The sequence below is a fragment of the Apium graveolens genome, chromosome 11 (genome assembly GCF_009905375.1).
Source record: "Apium graveolens cultivar Ventura chromosome 11, ASM990537v1, whole genome shotgun sequence".
Classification (NCBI taxonomy): domain Eukaryota; kingdom Viridiplantae; phylum Streptophyta; class Magnoliopsida; order Apiales; family Apiaceae; genus Apium; species Apium graveolens.
In genome coordinates, this window is record NC_133657.1 from 79299261 (window position 1) to 79326158 (window position 26898).

General features: G+C 37.0%; 1 protein-coding gene across 3 annotated transcripts; it reads right to left on the reverse strand.

Annotated features, from left to right (window-relative positions):
* Positions 1–17869: 17869 nt before the first annotated feature.
* On the reverse strand, positions 17870–26148 carry LOC141698479 (uncharacterized). Of its 3 annotated transcripts, XR_012565133.1 has the most exons (7): positions 26021–26148; positions 24801–25380; positions 23401–23841; positions 21761–22280; positions 19105–20543; positions 18432–18504; positions 17870–18283 (listed from the first exon to the last, which is right to left on the reverse strand). XR_012565133.1 is itself a non-coding variant. In XM_074503185.1 (5 exons), exons 2-5 carry the CDS (start codon positions 25324–25326, stop codon positions 19412–19414), a joined length of 2619 nt encoding a protein of 872 aa, XP_074359286.1. In that variant the 5' UTR covers positions 25327–25380; positions 26021–26148; the 3' UTR covers positions 19030–19411. The 3 variants fall into 3 exon arrangements, 1 of the variants encoding a protein (XP_074359286.1); XR_012565132.1 differs by lacking the exon at positions 18432–18504; XM_074503185.1 differs by lacking the exons at positions 17870–18283; positions 18432–18504 and having other exon boundaries at positions 19030–20543.
* Between the last annotated feature and the right edge of the window lie 750 nt (positions 26149–26898).

Below are 26898 nucleotides of genomic sequence, written 5' to 3' on the forward strand. Positions count from 1 at the left end.
TTATCGAAATAATTAATCACTTTTTAAATATTTAATAAATAAATAACTAATAAATAATTATTTACTAATTTAAAATAATTAATCCCTAATTATTAGGATTAATCACAATTTATTACAAATATTTATAACTTATCGTTATTTATTTGATTAGATCGATTGTTTACAAATAATCAATCGATTTAATTAACTGATATGCTATTTATCGAATAACTACGAATTACTCGAATTATAAACCAACTCAACGATCAATTACTCGCATAATTACGAACTACGCACTATTCTCGAATACTACCGAACTAATATATTATTATTATTAGAATTTAAACGATTCGTTAATCAATTAATTATCGATATTTAATTATACGATACGAACAATTAATGCAATATTATTCGAATAACTAACGCTCGAATAATAATTCTCATTATTGAATCACTGTTCGTAATATTAACTAATTATTAGATTATTAATCATATTATTTAATTATTTTTAATCCTTATTTATTTATTAATTACTTAATTATTAATTAATTACCTAATTATTAATTAATTAGATAACTTATAAATAATTAGATAAATAATTAAATAATTAATTAAATAATTACATTCGAATTTATAATTTAACAAAATAATTCAGAAATTAATAATACTATTTTTCAGAATTTAAATCTAATTTTTATCTAATTATCAGAATTATTAAAACTAATTTCTAATTTTTAGAAAATAAAATAAATATATAAAAATCCAGAAACACAAAAACAAAATTAGGGTTTGGGTTTTTAGGATCGAACCCGGGTCGTTTCCGGGTTGCAAACCGTTTGAAATGAAACCTATGAATACGATATAAAACATCTGAAAAATACCTTAAAAATACAGAAATGATACGGAATACACGTAACACATAACAATTAGGGTTTAACAGATAATCACACATAAATGACATATTAATACACATATTTTATTATAAATATGATATAATACAACGTAAATTTCCCGGTCGTTACATTCTCCCCCCCTTAATAGGATTCTGTCCTCAGAATCTTCTACGCAAACAATTGAGGGTATTTCTCTAACATTTCACTTTCAAGTTCCCAGGTTGATTCTTCAACCACTGGATTTCTCCACAACACTCGCACTAAATATACAGACTTATTTCTCAACACTTTCTCTCGTCGATCTAAAATTTTTACCGGCTGCTCTACAAAAGACAAATCTGGTTGGATATCTATCGGTTCATACTCTATTACATGCCTAGAATCAGGATTATATCTCTTAAGCATTGACACGTGAAACACATTGTGAATGTGTTGCATATGAGGCGGTAACGCTAATTCGTATGCAAGCTTTCCTACTTTCTTCAAAATCTTAAATGGTCCGACGTATCGTGGTTTCAATTTACCCTTATTGCCAAATCTAGTCAATCCTTTCCATGGCGATATTTTAAGTAATACGTGTTCCCCTTCCTGATAGTCCATATCCTTCCTTGCCTGGTCTGCATATTTGCGTTGCCTGTTTTGCGCTGCATCGAGTCGTTTCCGAATAACTTAAATCTTTTCTTTCGTCTACTGAATTAATTCTGGTCCCAAACTTTTACGTTCTCCAACTTCATCCCAGTGCACTGGTGATCTGCATTTTCTCCCATATAGTGCTTCATACGGTGGTATTCCAATGCTGGCGTGATAGCTGTTATTATAAGAAAATTCCACTAGGGGTAGATGCTCATCCCAACTGCCTTCAAAATCGATCGCACAAACTCGTAGCATGTCTTCAATCGTTTGGATAGTTCTTTCACTTTGCCCGTCGGTTTGCGGATGATAAGCGGTACTCATGTTTAATTTTGTTCCAAGGCATTCTTGAAATTGTCTCCAAAATCTTGAATTGAAACGAGGATCTCGATCCGACACGATAGATATTGGAACTCCATATCGCATCACAATTTCCTTGAGATACATGTGCACTAATTTATCGAGCGACAATCTTTCATTAATTGGTAGAAAATGTGCCGACTTCGTAAGTCTATCAATGATTACCCATATCGCATCATGATTTGCCTTAGTCCTTGGTAGTCCTACCACAAAATCCATCGCTAGATGTTCCCATTTCCATTCTGGAATGTCTAACGGTTGCAATAACCCGCTCGGACGTTGATGTTCCGCTTTAACTCGCTGGCATGTGTAGCATTTACTCACCCATTCGGCTATTTCCTTCTTCATATTCGGCCACCAGAAGTTTTCTTTTAGATCGCGATACATTTTTGTGCTTCCTGGATGAATGGAATACTTCGAATTGTGCGCATCCCGCATTATTTCTTCTTTTAATTCTGCCACGTTAGGGATCCAGATTCTCGATGCAAAGCGTAAAATTCCTTCTTTATCTTTGTGAGTTATGATCTCTTCTCCCGTCAGGTCGTCATCTTGACTCATCACTTCATCTTGACAGCGGCGAATCTTCTCTAACAACTCCGGTTGGAAAGTCATAGTGTAGATAGATTCTGCAGATTTATTTGGAATGGAAATCTCAATTTCTAATTTGTCGAATTCCTTGGCCAATTCTTCGCATGAAGTTAACCAATTCAATATTTCGTTTCTGCTTAGTGCATCCGCTACAACATTTGCTTTTCCTGGATGATAACTGATTGTGACATCGTAATCTTTAATCAATTCCAGCCATCGACGTTGTCGCATGTTCAGTTCCTTTTGCGTAAAGATATACTTCAGACTTTTATGATCAGTGTAGATTTCGCATTTTTCACCGTAGAGATAATGTCTCCAAAGCTTCAATGCAAATACGATCGCTTCCAATTCCAGATCATGCATAGAATATTTATGTTCATGAGGTTTAAGTTGTCTCGAAGCATATGCAATGACGTTACCGTGTTTCATCAATACACATCCTAGCCCGCGATACGAAGCATCACTGTAAATGATGAAATTTCCTTGCTCGTCTGGCAATGCAAGTACTGGTGCGGTCACCAACCGGTTCTTTAACTCTTGAAAACTTTCTTCACACTTATCATTCCATTCAAACTTTTCACTTTTTCGAGTTAACTTGGTCAGCGGCGTTGCTATTTTTGCAAAATCTTTGACAAATCTTCGATAATACCCTGCCAATCCCAAGAAACTTCGAACTTCTGTGGGTGTCTTCGGTCTTTCCCAATTCAACATAGCTTCAATCTTCGCTGGATCGACTTGGATGCCTTCTCTACTGATGATATGCCCTAGAAATTGTACTTCCCTTAACCAGAATTCACATTTTAAGAATTTTGCGTATAATTGCTCTTTCCTCAGAATTTCCAAAACTATCCTCAAGTGTTCTGCATGCTCTTCTTCTGTCTTGGAGTAAATCAAGATGTCATCAATGAATACAATCACGAACTTGTCCAAATATTTCTTGAATATCCTGTTCATCAAATCCATGAATGCAGTTGGCGCGTTTGTCAAACCGAATGCCATTACAAGAAACTCGTAATGTCCATATCTCGTACGGAACGCGGTCTTGGGAATATCTTCAGCTTTAATCTTTAATTGATGATAGCCTGATCGTAAATCTATCTTTGAAAACCATGCAGCTCCTTTTAGCTGATCGAACAAATCGTCGATTCTCGGTAAAGAATACTTGTTCTTGATAGTGAGCTTATTTAATTCCCTATAGTCGATGCACAATCGCATGCTGCCATCCTTCTTCTTCACAAATAACACTGGTGCACCCCATGGGGATACACTAGGTCGTATGATGCCTCGGTCTAGAAGATCTTGCAGTTGCGTTGACAATTCTTTCATCTCAACTGGAGCCATTCAATACGGAGCTTTCGAAACTGGTTCTGTACCTGGTGCTAGATCAATCGTGAACTCGATTTCTCGATCTGGTGGTAACCCTGGAAGCTCGTCTGGAAAGACGTCCGGAAATTCACATATAACTGGAATGTCTTCTATTCTAGGACTTCCTTTTTCAGTATTTAACACGTAAGCTATGTACGCTTCACATCCTTGTCGAAGCAATCGTTTGGTCTGCACTACAGTGAGAAATTTATTCTGCTGCTTTTCGCCCTTGAATATTACCGTTGTATTTTCCGCAGTTCACAATTTAACTTTCTTATTCGCGCAATCTATCTGAGCCTTATGACATGCTGACTAATCCATTCCCAAAATGATATCGAATTCTCCTAGCTTAAAAGGAATTAAGTCTACAGAAAAATGATGTCCGGCTACTTCTACATCACACGCAGGACATACTCGATCTACCGGAACTTGGTCGTCATTCGCTAATTTTATAATTAACGTCTCACCCAACCATTCAATTTCGCAATGTTACTTATCAAGAAATTCTTCAGAAATAAATGAACGGGAAGCTCCAGAATCAATTAATACTTTTGAATCTACGGAGTTCACCAAAAGCGTACCTGCAATCACACTTGGATTCTGTACTGCTTCTTTCATGGTCATGTTAAAAGTCCTTGCTCTGGGTTGATTTGGCGGTGGTGGCGGAGGTAATGCCAATACTTTCGGAACACTGGCTGCCATTGCTGGTCCTTTATAATTCCTAGCGATATGCCCTTTCTTTCCGCATTGATAGCAAGTGATTTCTGCTGTTTTTCCTGTCGGACATTCGTTAGAGTAGTGCCCTTTCTGCTTGCATTTGAAACATGTCACGTCTGCTTTAATACATACGCCGGTATGCTTACGTCCACAAGTTTTGCAATACGGCACTGGAACTTTAACAATTCCCTGCTAGTTGGAGACTGGGAAACGATTACCTGCTTTTTGTGTACCCTGTCCTATCCTTTTGAAATTCAGATTTGCCCGGGCTTGAAATCTCGGCTTCCTGTTAGAACGGTCTTGGAAACTTCCATGTCCTCTGTCTCGTTGAGACCTTTCACTTTCCCCTTCGATGATCAAAGCTTTCTGGACTACAGCAGTATATGTTGTTAATTCAAAAACTGTAACTTGTCCACGTATCCATGGTCGTAATCCCTCTTGAAATCTCTGCACTCGTTTCTCTTCAGTGTCCACCTGTTCCGGAACAAACCTAGCCAATTCATTGAATTTGGCTTCATATTCTGTTACAGACATATTTCTCTGCTTCAGCTCTAAAAACTTTATCTGCATCTGATTCCTTACGTAGCGAGGAAAATGCTTTTCTAAAAATAATTCTTTAAACTTATCCCAAGCAATAACATCTTCACCCTCTAAAGCCTTTTTAGATTCCCACCAATAATTTGCCTCTCCTTTCAACAAGTAACTAGCAAAATCAGTCTTCTGGTCCTCACCTACCTTCACTAGTACAAAAGCTTTCTCTATTTCTTTTAACCAGGTGGTAGCTTTGATAGGATCAGTAGACCCATCAAATTCTGGAGGTTTAACTGACTGAAACTGCTTAAAAGTAACAACAGGAGGCTCAGGACGAGGTGGCTGTTGTAACATTTGTTGTTGTATCTGTTGTTGCTGATGCTGCATCTGCTGCTGCATCATTACCATCTGTTATTGCATCAGATGGAACATTTGGTTCATGGTCTCATTAGTCTGACCTTCGGAATTGTTGTTAGAGGTCTCAGCCCTAGACTTTCTTTTTGGTGCCATCTTCTTCTTCTGATAATAAAACAGGTGATATTTATTTAACAGTTTAATAAACAATTGACAGTATGTAAGAAAAAAATTGATCCGGTATTAATAACATGATTTATATAAAGAAAACAGTTGCTGAATATAAAAACTAGAAATGTAAGCAGTTAAATAATCATGGTTGTCCTTTTCTGTTTTTGTTTTTTTTTTCAATAGGAATTATAGTATAAAAGACTGTAAAGCAATAAAGTGAAAGTAAATGCTGTAAAACTGTAAAGACTGAAATTTAAATAAAAGAAATTTGAAAAGTTCAGTTTATATATATGACACCAGCCTCAGGTATAAATGTTTGATACAAAAAGTCTCGCTCTACTAGTAATCACCGCGGCTACAAGTCATACTACCACTACAGGTCAAAATCCTACTACAGGTTAAATTACTAGTACATACATACACACTACTCACTAGGTTATACTATGCTGTCTCTATATACATCTATACCCTAAAGTCACTGTCTCAACTGTCCCTGTCTCAGAACCCAGGCGGAATACGCCTAAGCTCCTCTCTAAGTGCCTGGACCAAAGTCTGTGCCAAGCGAAAAACCCTATAGAACTCTGAAAAAGAAGGAGGTCCATCATGAGTCAAATCATCCAGCTCCCAAGTAGCGCTCATCAACACTGACTGCAATCGCTGTCTCATATAATAATCCGGCTATAGGGCCGCTGACGGTCCTCTGTCCCTCTGCTCAAACAGATGCATAATCTCACGACACTGTGCCCGCCAATACTCCATATCATCCCTCATAACTCTATACTCATGGTATGGTACCATGTGCGACTGAGCAACCTGACCTACTGACTCCTGGGAAGGAACCCTCAGAATACCTGCACCCGGCGGTGGTAAGCCTAGCTGTAGATCCACATCATGCTCTCCCATTCCCTCGACTGGAATCATCTGAACTATGTCCGGCTCTGGGGCATGCACTGGTATAGGAGGTAACAATGGTGGTGGTGGTAACTCCTGCTCAATACCCGGTATAAACTGATGCTCAATAGGTAAAGGAACTATCGGCTCGAAGAACTCAAAAAGATCAAACATCTCTATGGGGTCATGAACTATCCCCTAAACTGGGGGTACCGGCTCCTGTGGCAATGGTGGTGGAGGTGGTAAAGGAGGAAACATATGCTCAGATACTGGAGGTATGACTGGTACTGCTGGTCCAGTGACTGTCCTCTCGGAAGATGCAGAACAGCCAGAAGATGCCATCTGATAATATACCAAAGGAAAGAAAAGGTCCCTAAACAATCCTAAGATTTTATACTTTCCTATTCTAATCTGACCTAAATCCTAACACTGTCTTTCCTAATCTGACTATCCTTATCTTATGTGATCTCCCTATCCTATCTTAATCCTAATGTTCTTATTTTCAGGGACCAAACCTACAGCTCTGATGCCAAACTGTAACGCCCTCCAGACCCGGGGTATAAGTCTGGGGGTTACGAGCTAATCACCAAACCTATACAAGTTTATTAATAAATAATAAAGAAATGAAACTAAACCCCTTAACAACTACCAAGACCTTTTTAGGTTGAAGTATGAAAATAAGAACCACTAACTACTTTTATTACAAACCAACATTTAGAATCTCACAAACTTTCTTTATTACAAACCATTATCTAACTCATTTTAAACTAAGTTTAGCTTTTATTCAAACACACATACTATCTATCAACACTCCACCTGCTCGGGCAACTCAAAGCTTTCTTCCTGGATTGGGATCAACACCTTGGGTATAAGAGGATCCCGAGGCTTGACCCGCTTCTTTACCACTCGTGTCCTGACGGGTTTCGTATTCCTTCTTAACTGAAACAATAAGGTGAATAACAACAAAAAGGGGTGAGCCAAAATTGCTCAACAAGTCTACAAAATATACACAATGTTAAAGCAATATAACTGAATCTGTATCCCAGGTATATCTGCAAAGATATAACCTCATAAGAATCAAAAGAAGGCCATTGCTGGCGAATACAAACGAACTACACTGGACTCAAGTTCGCAGCTATACCCTGCTGATCAGCCAGGATACAGTGCAGATCTATATCTCACTATATAGATCCCGTCGGGCACCCAGGCACTACGGCCCATCTCAAGGATCCGGTTATGTCCCGGTCCTTAGGATTAAGTAAACTTAATCCCCAAAAGTAATGTTATCCAGTCCCTGGAATAGCAACCGGAACAATCAGTATACTTTGATATATTCTAATCACCAGAATATATCAATAATTGTGAGTAACAATTGGAATATGAATAATAAATTCAAATGAAAAGAATAATTCAAGAATCGAACTGAGATATGAATAAAGGAATTAAAGTAATGCAAATATAATAAGAATCTGAAGAGAATATCACTATTCTGGAAAATAGAATAGTGGAGAAACTTGCCTTATGTGCGACTTACTACAATTAAATCACTTCCGTCTATCCCCTACTTGACCTGCCTTGTTGGCTTAGTTTCTGTTAGCAAAATAGACTGGTTAATTCATTTTGTACTTCGGTTGCGCCTTAAATCGACTTCATTTTGTTCCTACTATCTACCCATACGCTTATAACCGACTCGAATATTACATATAAGCAAGTAAGACTCGATTAACCACATAATACACATAAGCACATAAGCACATAATCGTTTTTATAGTTAAAATAATTTTTTTTAGAATCGAAATCGACTCGCTGATTGCTCCGTTGATCACCTTCTGCTTCATTTCCCATTTTTTCTGAATTTTTCGAACTCGTCTCGGCACGCATTCCGACTGATAATCAAGCGATCAATAAAGTCAACTAATTTCGAGAAAATATTAGGTCTTTATATTATTTTTAGTGAAAAGAATTTATTTTTCTGAGTCAACAGGCTTTCGTTTCGCTCAAATCGGACTAACAGTTGAATTATTATCAATTAAACACTGATAATTCAATTTATTACTCAATATAAATAATTATTGCCAATTTTAAATCCCAAAATAATTTTTAAATAATTATTTAAGAAAAATCAAAGTCAAAAATAATTTTTTTTATAATTTTTGGAGTTAAAATGAAGAAGTTATGATTTATCGAAAATTATGTGACTAATTATCGAAATAATTAATCTCTTTTTAAATATTTAATAAATAAATAACTAATAAATAAATAATAAATAATTATTTACTAATTTAAAATAATTATTTACTAATTTAAAATAATTAATCCCTAATTATTAGGATTAATCACAATTTATTACAAATATTTACAACTTATCGTTATTTATTTGATTAGATCGATTATTTACAAATAATCAATCGATTTAATTAACTTATACGCTATTTATCGAATAACTACGAATTACTCGAATTATAAACCAACTCAACGATCAATTACTCGCATAATTACGAACTACGCACTATTCTCGAATACTACCGAACTAATATATTATTATTAGAATTTAAACGATTTATTAATCAATTAATTATCGGTATTTAATTATACGATACGAACAATTAATGTAATATTATTCGAATAACTAACGTTCGAATAATAATTCTCATTATCGAATCACTATTCGTAATATTAACTAATTATTAGATTATTAATCATATTATTTAAATATTTTTAATCCTTATTTAATAATTTATTACCTAATTATTAATTAATTACCTAATTATTAATTAATTAGATAACTAATAAATAATTAGATAAATAATTAAATAATTATTTAAATAATTACATTCGAATTTATAATTTAACAAAATAATTCAGAAATTAATAATACTATTTTTCAGAATTTAAATCTAATTTTTATCTAATTATCGGAATTATTAAAACTAATTTCTAATTTTCAGAAAATAAAATAAATATATAAAAATCAAGAAACACAAAAACAAAATTAGGGTTTGGGTTTTTAGGATCGAACCCGGGTCATTTCCGGGTTGCAAACCGTTTGAAATGAAACCTATGAATACGATATAAAACATCTGAAAAATACCTTAAAAATACAGAAATGATACGGAATACACGTAACACATAACAATTAGGGTTTAAAAGATAATGACACATAAATGACATATTGATACACATATTTTATTATAAATATGATACAATACAACGTGAATTTCCCGGTCGTTACAGTCCGGGCCGTGCCGAGCCGGTCCTGGAAATCAATCAACCGTGAACGGCACGCGGTTTAGCCGAGCTACACGGTTTAGGCGGTTATGAGAATAACTAACGAATAAACTGGTTCCACCGTGTTGTTTAGCACGTGCACTTCACATAGTTCACAAATCACACTACTTGTTTGTTTTTTACACATTTTTCTCCTTATATTTATTACTTTGTTTTTTTTTGTTTTTTTCCTTTTTTTATACACATGTACGCAAATTGTATATAATGTATGTTTTGTTTCTACTTTTTTTTTCTGATCTTAATTTTTTCTGTTAAAATATTTTTTCGATTTTTGAAAACTAATATGTATTAAAATATAATATGTATTAAAATAAGGAAAAAGAGGACGGTACCTCTATAAATTTTATTAATTAAAAAAATGTTAAAATTAATTTGAGAGAACTCCTCTCTAACAAAATGGAACAAACCGTATTTACAATTAAATAAAATATAAAACATAACAAATTCATTATCTGATTGATTTTTAGTTATAAGCAAATAGTGTGACATAAAGTAATGAAGTTTTGAATTCTTAATTCACAAAGTCAGAAGCTAACTATTGCTAATATATCTGGTTCACAAAGAGGACAAGTCAATAGATGACTCGCGAATAACCACGAGCTGGCGGGCCTGGCAAATGACGGGTCGGTTAATTCATTTTTTATTCGTTTTTTCTGCTGTTTATTCGTCTGCAGCTCTGGCGAGCGGTTCCGGTCCGGTTACGGGCCGGTTCCGGTTTCCCAAAATACAGATCGTGCTCGGCTCGTGTGCATATCCGAATAGTGCCGAATAACGAACCGGACCGTGACGAGGCGAGTTAGGCGAATACTAGGCGAGCCGAACTACGTTCGTGCCGAGCCAAACCGCCCGTTTGGCCGGCTCTACCCGAGGCCACAAGCATGTAATTGATTCTTTTTCCATTATCTATGAATAGAGCCGGCAATTTCGTACACGACACGATAACACGACACGAAAACGACACGAAAATAACGGGTTGGTTTGACATTTTTAGTACACGAACACGAAAGTACACGGATGAATTTAGTGTCGTTTTTGGGTTTATACTTGGGTACACGACACGAAACGAAAGTACACGAAATAAATAAATATTAAAATAAATTTATTAAAATTATATGAATACATATAACTTACAATAATATTTTATATATACTATTTACAAAATATAGATACAAAATAGATTCAAATTTAAATTTCATAAGATTTGACTGCACTTGAGTCTTTATGACTTATTGACTTAAGATTCGACTAGTAAAAACTTGATATTTAAATATATATTTTATTTATTTTTATTATTAATTTTAAATTACACAAAATACGACACAAAACGTACACGAAATGAAGGTACATGAACATGAAACAAAACGAAACGAATCTTTAACGGTTCGGGTTTGGGTTAGACATTCATGACACGAAACACGAAAGTACACAACACGAAAGTACACGAAACGAACGAATTGCCGGCTCTATCTATCTATGAATGATTGTTATTTAATTGTTGTGTGTCTTGATTTGTGACATTTGACTAAGAGCCTAGCATGAGAACACCCCCTAGGGACTCCCATGCGAGGACAAAACAATCACCTTTTTTATACTCAAGCTAGGCTCCAGCCCGATTGGGATCGGTATTATAACAAACAGCTTATGTAAAGCGAGGTCATTACATAATACGCAAAACGAGGTCGTTATAAGTTGAGGGCATCCGCATATGCGAGCCCGCATATACGGGCCCAAACTGGTAAAGGCTAAGCCCGCGATGCCAAATGTCTAAGCTGGACTCGAGGACAAAATACTTGATAAATATTGGATGTTTTTTATAAAAAGGATTAACATACGATGAGAGCCGATGGGCTCAGTCCATGACAAAAAAAACTCGGCATATGCGGCCAAAGTTATAATAATTCAAGGATGATAGCAATGCGAGTTAGTTTTACTTTGGGTTTATTTTGAATACATATTATTGACTTTGAACTTAAAAGCGATGCGAACCCATAAAACGAAATAAGCAAAAGACGCGAGCTGGTCCATCCGGCCCGCGCGATGGAGAGATACCTGCCATATGCGGCCAGAATTATAAATAATTCTAGATCAGTAGGGGCGAAGGATACGCGAGCACATTCAAGTTGTAAACAATAAAAAGTAAAGGAAAGAAGAAAAATTAAATCCAACCAACATAGTTCGGGCACAAAAGACTTTGATAATTTATACAACAGTTATAAATAGTTGAGCGCGAAGGAAAGATACTATGAATACATATGCGAGGAAAAAGGGGTGCCCACTTCCCCATCAAAATGTTTATCAAAATAAATTAAACTAAGACTTGTCGCCTTCTGCCTTTTTCTGGACCTGCTCGGCTGCGACTAGGGCCTGCTCAGCTGCTTCCCGAGCCTCCTCTACCATCTTGGCATCCCTCTCCATCTCCAACTTCAGCTTTTCAGCATGCCTAGCCGTACCTGTGCCTAGAGCACCGCAATCGAAGTCAAAAACCTTGCTGATGAAAATCTTCATAAAATTTCTTGCTCCCAGGTTCCTAGCATCGGCGAAAGCGGCCTCCCGGCTCGCAGTTAAGGATGACAGCGAGCCCTCCAGCTCCACCACCTTCTCCTAAGGGCCTCTTTTTCCTTCTTCCATTCATCCGCGGCCAGGTCGTGGGCATCCTTCTGGTCCCTCAGTGCCTTCTCGTGAGCAGAAGACAGATCAAACATCTTTTCATTATAATTGTTTACAAGCTTAACCTTCTCCTACCCGTGCTCATTAACCTTACCCTGAAGGGACTTCACCTTAGCATCCAGCTTCAAGTTGGCCTGGCTGATGGCTCAAATTTATCGAGCCCTAGACAGCCGGAGGAAGTATACCTCGGCAGCGTCCTTGGTCAATGCATCATTATTGGCCTCGAGAGAGGTTGAGGTCCAATTTTTCACATCTTGGTTGCTGATATTGGCCTGAGCGAGCCGACCAAACGTGGTCGCAATCGCGCTAGAAGAGGAAGAAGTGGGGAGAGGGACATCGGCTGGAACAGTTCTTTTTGGGTCCGGCTCGCCGATTTTCCCTTCCTTAGGGCCGCAATGCCTTTTTAGCCTAGGAGAGGGCCCACCGCTTTTGAGATGCTCTGTGAGGGTTGTCATGCAAGCTGGAGGAATCACTTGGGAGCGAGCCGATATCGTCGTAGCAGCGGGCTGAACTGGACCCGAGGCCGCGGTCTGCTCAGCCTCCTCCATGAAGGGAATGGGCGAGATGGCCATTTCTTAAAATAATCAACAAAAAGAAATGTGTTAGCGCCAATGCGAGCAGGAAAACGATACTAATTAAGGTAATATGCGAGCAGATAGGAGATGCAACTAAAAATACAATATGATATATGTATGCTAAAGTAAGGTATGTGCCGAAAATACAAGGTGCGAGCCCATGAGGTCTCATGTGCGTAGAGAACATCCTTACCTTTTCTGGCTCTTTTCTTCTATTTCTTCTTTTGAGGAGTCAGCCTCACTCCCTCTTTCAAGAACCCACACTCGACCAGGTTCGAGGTAGTTATGAGTTTACGTATATCTCTGTCCGCGAGAGGGATCTTAAGGAGGTTGTCTGCATTTATTTTCTCCTGCCCTTGAAGGACAGTTCCAGGCAGGGTGGCTGGTGATAAAACAAAAAAAAGTATGATTATTAAAATATACTACTATAAAGGAAGGAGATGCGGCCAGAAAGAACTTGTTTTACATGGGTTATAGTAGAAGTGAGTTTGGACTCGAGGCACCTCGTGAATACAGAAGTAGGGGCTCTTCCACTTCCCTGAGTTGCTCGGCCCGTTGTGGATGAGGTTTTTCTTATTATAGCACGGACAGACAGAAAGATAGAAATAATCAAAGTCATTTGGCGAGTGCTTCAAATTAACAAAGTAGCCTAGTTGTCTCGCGGTGAGAGGAGGGAACCCGCGCTTATGGTATATGATGTACAGAGCGATAGTGGCCCTGTATCCATTCGGGTTAATCTGAAGCGGGGCAAGATGGTAGTATTCACAAACATCTTTGATAAAAGGATGGAGATGTGAGGAAATTCCTAGACTGAGCAGGAAAGTGGACAAGACCATGTGAGGCACCCTGCCCCCGTTCTCGGGCTGGTTGAACCTGTAGCACCGTATGTACGTCCTAGGCAGAATAATATGTCCCTCGAGCTGAAATTGGTCGATAATTTCAGCCAAGTGCTTTTGAGTAAGGGAAGAAGTGAGGTCACAACAAGCAAGAATTTTTGTCTCCTCTTGGGCCGAGGTCGAGCTCTCCTCCCCGTCCGGAATGATTTATTTTCTAAAAATGATCTCTCCCTCTAGCTCGGGCTGAGAAGGAGGCACATACGGTTTAGGGGAAGCCGCATGGACATAGTTGTAATTGCAGATGTTGACCTGGCTTGTCACATCTGCCACATCCTCGCTCTTAGGAGAATCTTAAGACCAATGCGAGTCGTCTTCTTCACCCTCGAGCCCTAGGATGGGGTATTTTGAGGCAAATGGATTCTTTCCTTTATTAGTGTCATAATAAGAACTGCCCTGATTGCTGTCGGTGGATTCGGAATCAAGAAAAATGGGGTCGAGGTCATTGGCTGCAGCTTGCTTAAGGTGAGCCTCTCTCTCCCGAGCTATTTCTCTCAGAATCTCCTCTGCTCGCTCTTTGTCAATAGGAGTGGGCTCGCGTCTTAGAAGTTCCTCTACTCCAAGTGATGCAGGAATCTTGGAGAGGTCCACGGGTCTATTTCTCCAATCATAAATGTTAGTCTCCCTGGTGTAATCTTCAAGGTTAGGGTCGAGATGGATGTTCAGCGAGCTGGAACCACTAGCTCGCATCTCGTTTTCAATTCTAGCTATGTTCATAGCTCCCTGTGGGGGTGATAAGGGATCCAGGAGAAATAGGTTAGCTAAGGCATCCAGAAATGGAGGTGAGCTCGCGTTGGAAGTCCTTTGAGCCCCACTGCTCAGGTGGATATTGGTTCAAAGGAGACAGAGTAGCTGAAGAGCGAGCCAGGCTATAGGATGAACGAGACGACCCGTAGGAGCGAGCAGAAGATGCACTCGACATCTATAAGAGATGGTGGATGTTAGTGTGTGGCCCTAAAAATATAAAAATATATATGGGGCCGCACCTAAGTGTCATCACATCATATACAGAGTCGCGTCTAAACATCTACGCGAGCAAATAGGCTCGCATCGCAGTTGGTGACTGTGTCTGAGCTCGCGTCGGGCAGGTGGTGTGTGCTCGTATGGTGCATATGAACAAACAATAATGAGAATGCATGTTTTTGGATCAAATGGGTACCTGTAGATGATTCAAAAGATGATCCTGATGAATCTGTTGCCGGAGAATATCGTCGCCGGTAGACGGTTCTTGTGGTGATGATTGTTTTGGCCGTGATAGATCCTTGAGCAGAATGGACAGCAATATGTTAGTGGGCTTGAATAAGTGAAGAAATGAAGTTGAAGTTCACATATTTATAGGGGATATGAGAGATAAATAGGAAGCGACATGTGTCATCGTCTCAGAGGATGACACAGATCCCTACGCTAGTTGTCTTACAACTGTCATGGGTTCGAAAGTAAGTCATGACCGTTGAAAGGTATGCGAGGCGACCGGGTGCGACCTTATGGGCTCGCACTCGCAGGATCAGAAAAGCTAATGTTGGAAAATTTCTAGCCTCAAAATGCGACCAGAAATTTTTGGGGGTCGTTGTCATGCCCGCTTTCGGTCATGAGCCCTAAACAGGCCTCTATAGGTGCATTGGATAATTGGGCCAGCACATACGAGCTGAGCTCTTACATGTGAGTTGGGCTCATGAGTTGGTACATGAACTGGACTCCCACGTGCGAGCTGGGTTCCCACGTGCGAGCTGGGCTCCCACATGCGAGTTGGGCTCGTAGGCTAGCATCAACTTATAATCAGGATTAATGGGCTGCCTGCCCATCATATGCGAGTTGGACTCAGGTACCCAAATGCTAGCTGAGCTCATGTGCTCATATGCGAGCTGGGCCCACGAGCTCACATCTTGTGGAAAATAAAGGAAACATCTTATTTATTTATTTAGGGAAAAGGCGGTGCGGGCCGAGGCGACCAGGTCGGCCCGCTTTAGAGGATTTTGTGTGTAACATGGAAAGTGACTCATAGATGACTGAGTTGCTCGTAAATTTCGGGGTTGACACAGGATATTCCTGCAATCACGGGAAGAAATGCGGAGATGTTGCGAGATTGTAGGAAGCGTGTGGAGCCGGTCAAGATTTGCGTGACTAACTGGCTGAAGACATGACTTTATTATGGGCTTGGGCTGCACGGGTTGAAGAACCCTAACCCTAACCTATGTGACTTATTCCCCAAAAACTACGTAAGGTTTGATCCCTATAAACAGGGTATGTAGGCACTTGTATGAAACATGAGTTGACACTTTTTTTTTAAAGAATAACGAAAACCCTATTCTTTCTTGAGGAGTCAACATACAAGCTCAACCACCACCATACACAACCTTCCTCCGCCCTCAAACATTACCCTTGATCTTTATTTCGACCATCAACCTCCAAAACACTGTTATACGAAATTCTCCCTATAACACACCTCCAGCTTAAAGTCTAGATTTCTGATAGATTGAATTAGCTCTATTTGGTATTATTGTTAAAATAAATTGTGCTCTTAGAAAAACTGAGGTGCAAAATCACATGTCTGGTAAAAAAAATTATTCCTAGCAAAGTTAAAATCAGCACCATCTTCCTGCCACCAAAAGCACTTTTTAGAATAGTTCAGACGCATAATTCAAGTGGTCAAGAGTTTATACTCTGTCGTTTCGGTTCGATTTTCGCTCATTCTGATTATTTACGAGAACAAATACTTATTTATAAGAATATAAGTTATATTTGTTTAAAAGGAATAACTTTTAGAAAAACTCCTTTAAAAAATTGCTTTTAAATTTAATCTTTCAGTAACACAAAATAGAAATAAGATAGCTGGAGTATTTGATATTACGAGTTTTATTTAATCTTATAGATAAAACATAGGATTAAAAAAAACTCAACTTCTATCCACAGCGTGCATAATGGATATTTAGTGCTATAATTAAATCTAAGAATGACTATAACAAACTTTATCACATCATCAAATAATTAATAATAAAATGCAAGCGGATCCATTTTAAATTATAGTGAATTAGCTGAATAAAATATTTGGTAAATATAAAATTAATTGGAGTTCAAATATTATTTTAACATCAAAAGTCACTTTTTAACGTTATATTATAACAATACAACTATTTTGAATCTATTATTTGACTTGCTTTTATAGCAAAGTCAGTAGGAGTAAAAAACGCTTCTCCAAAATTATCACAATCCACGAAGATCACGATTTGCTTTTATAGCAAAGTCAGTGGGAACAAAAAATGATTCTCCAAAATTATCACAGTCCGTAAAAATTACGTTGATTTAATTTTTTGAATCTATTATTTGACTTGCTTTTATAGCAAAGTCAGTGGGAGCAAAAAATGCTTCTCCAAAATTTTCACAGTCCGTGGAGATCACGTTGATTTAATTTATGTGAGTCAACTTTTGCGCTCCCAAATACCCGTCTGCCACGGGCCCAAATTTGAAATGGTATTTCCTTTTTTTTTCCTAATGATTTATTCGGTGAATTCACTCACGTTTTGGTCCAATTGACATGGTTTAACAGCTTCTTTCTTTATGCTAACCTTAACTAGTATCTTTTTTTTTATTTACAAAAGTAACCTTCAACTTAATAAGTAAACACATAATAATACATTTTTTATCAACAATTTTTCATATGCAATTCACGACACACTAATTAATTTTCCCCTGCAACACTTCCCCCCCCCCCCCACCCCTCCCCTCCCCCATATTGGGTAGGCTTTTATGCAACACTTTTCCCTGAGCAGGTTGGTCACAACAATGTCAAAATCATCTTCAGTTTGCTATACTTAGAATACTTAGAATAACGGCTGATTTATAAATTCTTAATCACTTCAAACATAACCGACGGGGCAGAGTAACCATTAGAGCAAAGCGTAGGCAACATTATCTACAAACCTTCCTCTTGGGTCTACTGAATCTATGATATTTTAATATATACCAGAGATAAACCACGAACTTTATGAATAATTATTAATAAGCAGGCCATTATCCCTACAAGATGGCATACTTTGTAATCCACAGTTATCATGCTACCTAAAAAAATCATCTATCAAAACACCAGTCACCCATACCTCAACATTTTTATCAACTGTGAAAAACGAATGCTGAACAATATTAAAGTCATCTCGTCATTCATTTGGCACTTCCAGGTATGTATCTGACTACAAACAGTAATACCAGTACTACATACAGACATTAAACCCTACAAACACTGGCTTACCTGAATCAAACAACACTCGATAGTCACCACGAATTAGGTACACGGTCAAGCCACTCTGCTCAAATTCTTACAATGTTTGATTGTGAAGCTAGTCATCTCAGCAATTTCCTGCTGTAGCCTGCCTTAAAATTGCATTACCTAATAATGACGGGAAAGAGAAGAAAAAGAAAAAAAAAAGAAAAAGGAAACCAAAGGAAAAGAAAGAGAAACATAAGGTACAGGGATAGCACAATATTGTAAATATGGAAAACTTAGGTTTCAAAAACTTTGTATCCAGCCTACATACATAACCAGTACTTGCATAAGACCTATATTGGCGAAACATTGTTGGCGAGTCCAAAAAAAAAGCAACTGCATACCTTCATGAACATACGAAAAAAGTGCTAGGTTTAAGCACAAAAATCAACAAGCCTAGAGATCTACATATGCTTTAATAGTAATCTGCCTAAATTGAAGCACGTCTATCAAATTCAAATCAGAATGATCCAAGACATACCAAATTACTTCACTTTATTCCATAAATCAAAGTAAAGGAGAAGAACTAAAAGGGACTCAAGTTATACAGCTGTTCAAGGCTATGCTGGTTCCACGGTTGTAATATTACCACTATGACTAACTTACAAGACTTTGCACCATCTCATCTATAAATTTATTTTGTAAGATTACATCGACTATCTGTAGTACTTCAATGTCAGCTGGTTGGTGCTTAATATTATTAAAATTCCAGAAGTAAAGACAGTTATTCTAACATGGCCTTAAAAATAAATGTAGTCTGCAAGATCATTTAAAGGATTGCATAATGCATGAGATAGCCTGTCGTATAACATTAACTTACTAGTCACATCTCAAGCTTGTTTAATTGAAAAATAAAAGAAGCCTAAGAGTTATAAATGAAAGCGGTTATTTAGAAACTGAAGTGTGTGCAGTTACTAAAAGAAACTTTAAAGAGAATCAACTACCTAATTATAGGTAATAGTCCAACATAATCAAGCTGACTTAAGAAGTATGGTACAATAGTGCAAGTTGAAACCAGACAATTCGAGCAGAATACTTCTTGAAACACTTTAAACCATAAAAAGATGACCTCGATAGGACTTCCCCACTTCACCTGCAAAAGAAAACAAAGACAACATATTCATGTCTGGGGAGACAAATACACAAGTTTTGACCAGTAAGAGATCGCAAGAAATAGCCATTCAACAATCAGGAACCTCCCTTTGACCGGAACCTGGATACACTCTGTAAAGAGGCCCCGGAAAGGTTTTCCTAAGCTAGTCCAGGACTTCTTGTTGTCTCATGTCTTTCATAACTTGTCTCATCCTCTTTAAATTTTTTACGATCAACATCGCTATCACCTAGATCATCATCTCCCATGACTAATGTAGTCTTGCCGTTGGTCTCTGCTAAAAAAACTGATGCCCCGTCATCTTTTAAGGCTGTTGATATGATTGAATTATGATCAGCTTCTCCACTGAGTTCATCACTTTCTACCAGACCTTTATCTTTGTGGTCCCCCTTCTCTTTACCTTTCTCTTTAACATCTTTATTCTCTCGATGCTTATGTTCAACAGATTTCGACCTTGAGCGTCTTCTGCGACTTGATTTCTGCTCGTTAGATCGTTTTGGAGACACCCTACTGCTTTTCCTACAGTCATCTTCGACAGATGTTGACCTGGAACGCCTTCTGCTACGATGTTTCGACCTCTCTTCTCTGGTCTTCCCGTATTTATCATTTGAGTGATGCTTATCTTCCGGAGATTTGGATATAGAGTGCCTTCTGTGTTTAGATTTAGCATCATCTGTTTTATTTTTTTTCTGATGCTTACCCTCTAATGATGTTGATCTAGAGCGTCTTCGATCACGTCGTTTTAATTTTCCCTCCCTGCTTTCATCTAATTTATCACTAGAGCGATGCTTAACTTCCACGGACTTCGACCTAGATCGCCTTCTGCTTCTTAATTTGTTCTGATCATCACTTGGTGGGGATGATTTACTTCCCTTGTAATGACCCGGAGATCTAGAACTAGCATGAGATGATTTTCTACCCTTATGTGAAGGACTATCCCTACGACGTTTTGGAGAGTACGAATCATCTCGAAATGACTTTCTAGTCCGGGGACTAACACTCCTACTTCTGTTTCTTCTCGAGGTACGAGGAGAATGACGATCATGCAATCTAACAAAATCAAGTCTTCGACTCCTGGCACTGTCATCCCTAGAATCCCGATATGACCGCCTATCATAATCATAGCTTGAGTAATGGCGAGACCTGAAAGGTGATCTTGACCTATGATTTCTTGCACGGCGAGGCAGAGGTGAGTAGGAGCGAGACCTCCGCCTTTTTATGACAGGAGATTTTGACTTGGATCTTGACCTTGCACGGGCAGGAGATGGTGACCTATTAACAATTAAATCATCAGTCTAGCCATTAGTTCCTCGAGAAATTTTTAATTGTGACAATCTGAAACAGTATGACACAAGTACCAAATAAAATAATTAGACAGGGATGGTGATGCAGGAAAAAATGTTAAAGAGATAATAAGCAGTGAATTACGAATCCCATAAATAATTAATTAATATTATTCCCAAGAAAAATGTATAAACAAAATTCAAAGCTCTGTAATGTGGGGGAGTTACGGGAGTACATGACTTATATAGGAGTAAAAAACCCTAATAATAGTACCCAAGGGACCAAGGCCGTTTACACCTCAGCTTATTTGAAATAAACTACTAGCCCCACATACAAAATATATAAACAAATTATTTTTAATTCTTTCTTAACTAAATAGATATAACTGTTAACAACATATATAAATCTTTTCCACTTCTGTTTCTCATCAGATGGATGAACCTACATCTAATCCATAATTTTGTTTTCACTCCAATTTTCATTTCAGTAAGAAAATTTAGGGGAAAATCAGATTGTATGCAAAACTTTCTCTACCTCAAGAACGGGTTTCGGTTCAACTTTAATATCACAAATCCAGAAAAATATCATACTTAGTCAGTTTTAAGATAATTAATGATGCAACTTCATATTTGCACACTCCACTCGCTCATCAGTAATGAGTAATGCTTGCCCCATACTTTATATGTGTACCTTATTGCATTCTTAACCTAGGTAACATCCAAACCATTTGCGAAAAATAGTACACACATACAATGATTTCAGAGAAAGTTACAAATGTTGACTAAACCCCAAGATATTCCAAACAAAGAGAGAGACTATTCTACATAGTACATATCTCTTTATAATGAGGTGCACAAAGAACTATTCACTTCTGACGTTTGCAATTACAGGTTATTCAACATTTCTTCAAAATTGAAACAGGTAAAATGGAAAGAATGATAAAGGGCACAAGTAGTTATTATATGAGAGGCTTTTAAACCCCCAATATTATTTACCTATGGAAATTTTAACATTCACCTAGTACATCAAAAGGAGCGACTATAACCATCTTTCATATTTGGAAGGATGTCCCAGGCTACACTCAGAAGTTTATCCTAGCTATAAATCTATAATATGTATTTTTGTTTCACCAGATTAATATACAGCTAAAAGAGATACAAAAAGAATAGAGGACACTGGTAACATAATGGAAAATGGACATATACCTTGATTTCCTCCATGTTTCCTTATCTTCATCACCAGTTCCATCAACTTTCAAGGATCTACTTATTTCTGCAGCTCTAGCTGCTGCTAAATCTGTTGCAGACTTCATGGTCGCAGCCCGGTTAGCAGCCTGTTGGGCAGCCATAGATTGTTGCATTAACAAAGATTGCTGAAATTGCATTTGCTGCATTGCTACTGCTTGCTGCATCACCATGGGTAAAGAAGATGAGCCGAGAGGAGGATTCAAAACAGCAGGCTTTGCAGGCAATGACTTTGCCATTTCAACATTCAGAGGGCGACCACCAACATCCAAGTTGTTTAGTGACAAGGCAGCTGTAGCCTCGTCAGGTTTTGAGTATTCTATGTAGGCAAAATGCTTTGACTCGGTTATACTACAATCCACAACTGTACCACAAAAAGCAAACAACTGTTTCAATTGATCCACGGTTATAAGCGGACTGAGGTTGCTAACTTGTACTGTCTTCTTCAGGGAATCAGCCTTACCATGCTTGTCCACTGATTCTACAAAAATCGAAACAACTGCAGTGAGGACAGATTGCATGAGGTATTTGGTAGGAAACACCACAATACTTTACTAGTACAAGCATTGATAGTTACGTTGACATAAAAAAGAAAAGAAAAGGAAACTTTGATATTGAAAAAACCAACACATATTGTTATCTATCAGCAGGTAAAACTACCAGAAGCATTAACTTAACTCAATAATGTGACACGTAAGTATGCACAGATGGTAAGTTTCATTTATCAGCAACTTTTAAACAATTATTAGCATAGCCCATTAGCCCTAAAATTAATTAACTATAGTAATAACCACAAACAAGCCACAGGCGACCCGCAGTGAACATAGAAAACATAAGCAGAAGGATCAAATATATATATACATATATATGTAAATATATATATACATATATATATACATATATATACATATATATATGAGTAAGGTTCTAGAGAGAACCCTCTTAAAAAGGGAACGAGAGAACCTTTCATCTAAAACAAGATTCTAAATATTTTTTAGCTTATTTTAAGAAATAATTATTCATTAATATGATAATAGTCATAACATAAATTTTAAAATCAAGATTTGAATCAAAATTCATGAGATTCAAAAACAGATTCGTATAATTTATGAGATTCAAAAACAGATTCTTAAAATTTATGAGATTCAAAAGTTGATGCTAACTTTTTTTTCATGATTTTTTTTGATTTTTTTTAGAAAATGGTTGTTTGTAATTAACTTTATGTAAGCACTATAAAAATAAAAAACATTTGCACCTTTTTTGAATTTTAAAATTAATTTTTTAAAAAGGGTTCTCTCGTTCCCTTTTTAAGGGGGTTCTCTCTTAAGTCTGGGCCTATATGTAAATATATACTACCTCCGTCCCATGGGGTTCTATACGTTTACTATTTACACGTATTTCGAGGCTTGTATAAAGTATAGTTTCATAATGTTTTTAAAAAAAAAAATTTAATAAAAGTTTAAACATAAAACTTTTATTTAGAATTTTTTTTAAAAAAAAATATTGTGGAGTTATGCTTTAAAGGAGCATTGAAAAGCATGCCAAAAAGTAATGCATAGAATTCAATGGGACAGAGGGAGTATATATATAACAAAGCATACCAGAAGAATCTTTTCTGTGATTAGACTGAGCTTGTGCCTGAGCAGCGTGGGCTTGAAGTGCTTGAGCAGCAACAATTGCTTGAGCAGCGGCCATTGCAGCTGCAGAAGGCGCCATGGGTACCTGGCTGAGAGTGCCCATGCTGGTTGTGGCAGCTAATGCAGTCATCAGCAGACTGTGCGGGGGGTGATTCAATCTACAATCACTTTTCACACACCGTCCATTAAGATATTCTCGACAGACTTCCCCTAGAGTTGCTCCTAGTCCAGGCAAAACTGCCCCACCTGAAGCACCAGATATGATACCAGGGATCATTCCAAGCAATCCAGGAAATGCACCTGAGACAGAACCTGAATAATTTGGCATGTTGGGCATTGTCTGGTTAACTAGATTTGGAAAGTTGGATTGGGGAGCCAAACCAAGAAGTCCTCCAGTTGTACTTCCTGCAACACAATCATTAAAAAAAATATAGAAGATGTTAGAATTGTACAAATACAGCTAACGGATACACCCTCTTCCCATTTCAGACATCCTAAATTCCATTCTTTCAGGTCCTTCTAGATAGTCATATTACAATACTTGGAAATACTTTTAATAATACTGGTCATAACAATATAGACTCTTAATGATTTCCAAAAAGGAGATATATAGGACAGAGAGAGAGAGAGAGAGAGAGAGAGAGAGTGAGAGAGAGAGAGTAGCTTATTAATAATGAGCTCAATATTATGGGTCTTCATCTATTAGGTTATAGAATTTTCTTATTACAGTATGTACTCCCTATATAAGTACTGTAATTCCCACATACTATCTTAGATAATTAGTGGTTGTCTTATCAAATATTTATCAAGTCCTCTAATGGGTTGTGATCCATCTTAATTATCCCTTCTCCCTACTGCGATCGGGAAACCAATGTGTCAGTTAATTTTCTGCAGTTCATCATCCCAAGTTCTATCTTAATCTTGTTTTTATTTCTTAAATTGTTGTTTTGGAGTTCTGTTCTACATCAGAGATAGTACAGCAAAGAGAAATGAATTAGAAATAGATAATGCAGTCAAAAAAGTTGACTGGTATAGGGTAATTTACTACAAGTCAACAATAATACATCAAAATAAACTATCAATTATGATTTAAAATTAAAGACAAAATCATTCTTGATCAGCATGCAGAAGACATTAAGAAGGTTTACTTTCAAATAAATGAAGCAACATTTTTACTCTCATTCAACACGTCATAAAATCAAAAGATCATTTATTTTTAATCATAACACAGATGCTAACCAAATGAAGACGGGAAGTGCACTATCTTAATATTTGAGTTATCTGCAGCACATAGATTAAAACCTGTATAACACATTCAAAATAGTAAAATCATGAGTTACATGCTAAAATCTAGATTTGTGTACCTGCACTGAAGAAAACTGGAAAGGGACTACCCATGATGGACTTTCCATTACAATCAACCTCCACCATGTAATTCCCCCTCTTTGGTACAACATATGTAACTGTGTAAGTTCCGTCACCGGCATCTTTTACTATCCCCTCCTGTTCTGTTGCCCCCACGCCTTGCCCGGGTTTAACTTTAACCGTTATCTGCGCTCCGCCAGTGGGAACTTTGCGTCCATCTGTATCCTTGGTGACAATTACAAATGATGATGGTGCACATGCAGTGCCACCAGCAATTCCAGTCCCGGCTGCAGTGCATTTGGCTGGATCTACTGGGCCAATTGGCTTGTTTGCCAAGTCTTCAGCCTCTTCAGTATCACTATCCGACAAGTCCCCAGGGGCATCACTGATTTTTTCCACATTCTTAAACGTGGCATCAAACGCCGCCTTGGCTGCAGCAGTCTTCTCAGCCTCACTCTTGAGCTTAGCTTCTTCAGCTTGCTTCAACCATATCGGCTTCACAACTGCCAAGTTACGATCAGCCATAAAACTCTAGCACAAAACCGCACCAACCTGTAAGCTTCTTTATTATCCCTAACCCTAGGATATCAAATCAACCAAGCAGGTCAGTTATAACTTAGAATCAACGAGTACTTTATCCAAGATACAATTTCCCTAAATCAACAAATAATTTATTATTTAATTCCAATTACAAAAACTCAAGGTTCTAAATGCTTAGTTTAGCTTATCCCGAATTGTAATTTCCTATTCTCTAAAACAAAATCGTAAAAGACTGCTACATCTATAAAACTTCCTACCTTTCAAATTCTTAAAAGCAACCACCAATCTTCAAGCTATTACAAAACTTATATAAAATTCTACTTTCAATTTGTCAACTACAAATCAATTCTCGAACAAAAAGAACAACATTATACAATTCAGAATGATGACATCTTGTGAATTAAAATATTAGGTTTAAAGGAGCGATGAGAAGTTATTATTAATTAGGTTGAACAAAATAGACCTGATAACATCTTAAACAATAATAGCAGGTAAATTGGATTCAACACGCTAACAATAAATATCTGAAGAATAAAATAACAAAACTTTGTAATGAATTGTCAGGGAAATATATATAGGGGTTACAATTAGGCACTAAGTAATTACAGGCATATGAATAGCTGCATAAGATTCAGCAGAAACCCTAGATCTGGAGAGAGAGAGAGAGAGAGAGACGTACTTTTGTTGGGACGGCGGCAAAGAAGAAATTGAGTTGTGGGCAATGAAGAGAGAGACAACGGGAGATATTTTAGATGCAGCTTAAATTTTTGTTTACAGATTTTACAAATTGGGGACACCAAAACAAAACCAAACACGAATAAGTATTGATACCCGCGATGACGGTAAAAAAAGCCTTAAATGATATTTTGGTCATTCAATTTATTAAAAAATTGTAGTTGGGTCATTTAATTTTAAAAAAAATCAGTCATATTATTTTATTCTTAAAATTTTTTATTTAGATTATTCGTCGTTATATTTCGTTAAAAACTTGATTGATTGCTATTAAAGGGGGTGTATTCATTTCAGATTTTAAAGGATTGTTAATAATCTATGGATTTTAAAAGATTTTCGTTGATTTCAATTCTTCGTGGATTTTGATGGAGTTGATCCAAAATCTTGTAGAGTCTTGCAGATTTTGTGGAGTTTTTTAGAAATCCATCAAAATCTCATGTATTTTTTAAAAGATTTCAAGATATTAAAAATGTACTAGCAAATCTATCAAAATCCACAACTTTTTTAAATAAAAGAAAATCCATGGACTGTTGAATACCATAGATTTTGATGGATTTTTTAAAATCCAAATTGAATACCACCAAATTTTGATTGACTTTTTAAAATCTAAATTGAATACACTCAGATTTTAAAAGACTTTTTCCAATCCTTGTTGAATACCTTCAGATTTTAAAGGATTATTTAAATCAAAAAATATTATGAGGAAATAGTAGGGTTCCTTTAATAAGGGAATAACTCGACATTATATTATAATTGTTTTGTATAGCTTTTTTAAAAGTTAAATTGGAAAGCAAAATAGGATAGTTATTCGACATTTCGACTAGT

Coding starts and splice junctions, on each gene's coding strand:
- LOC141698479 (XM_074503185.1), bottom strand. CDS start 25,326: ATGGCTGATCGTAACTTGGCAGTTGTGAAGCCGATATGGTTGAAGCAA. Junction 22,281..23,400: donor TCACAGAAAAGATTCTTCTG/GTATGCTTTGTT, acceptor CGATTTTTGTAG/AATCAGTGGACAAGCATGGT. Junction 20,544..21,760: donor GAAACATGGAGGAAATCAAG/GTATATGTCCAT, acceptor AATTGTTAATAG/GTCACCATCTCCTGCCCGTG.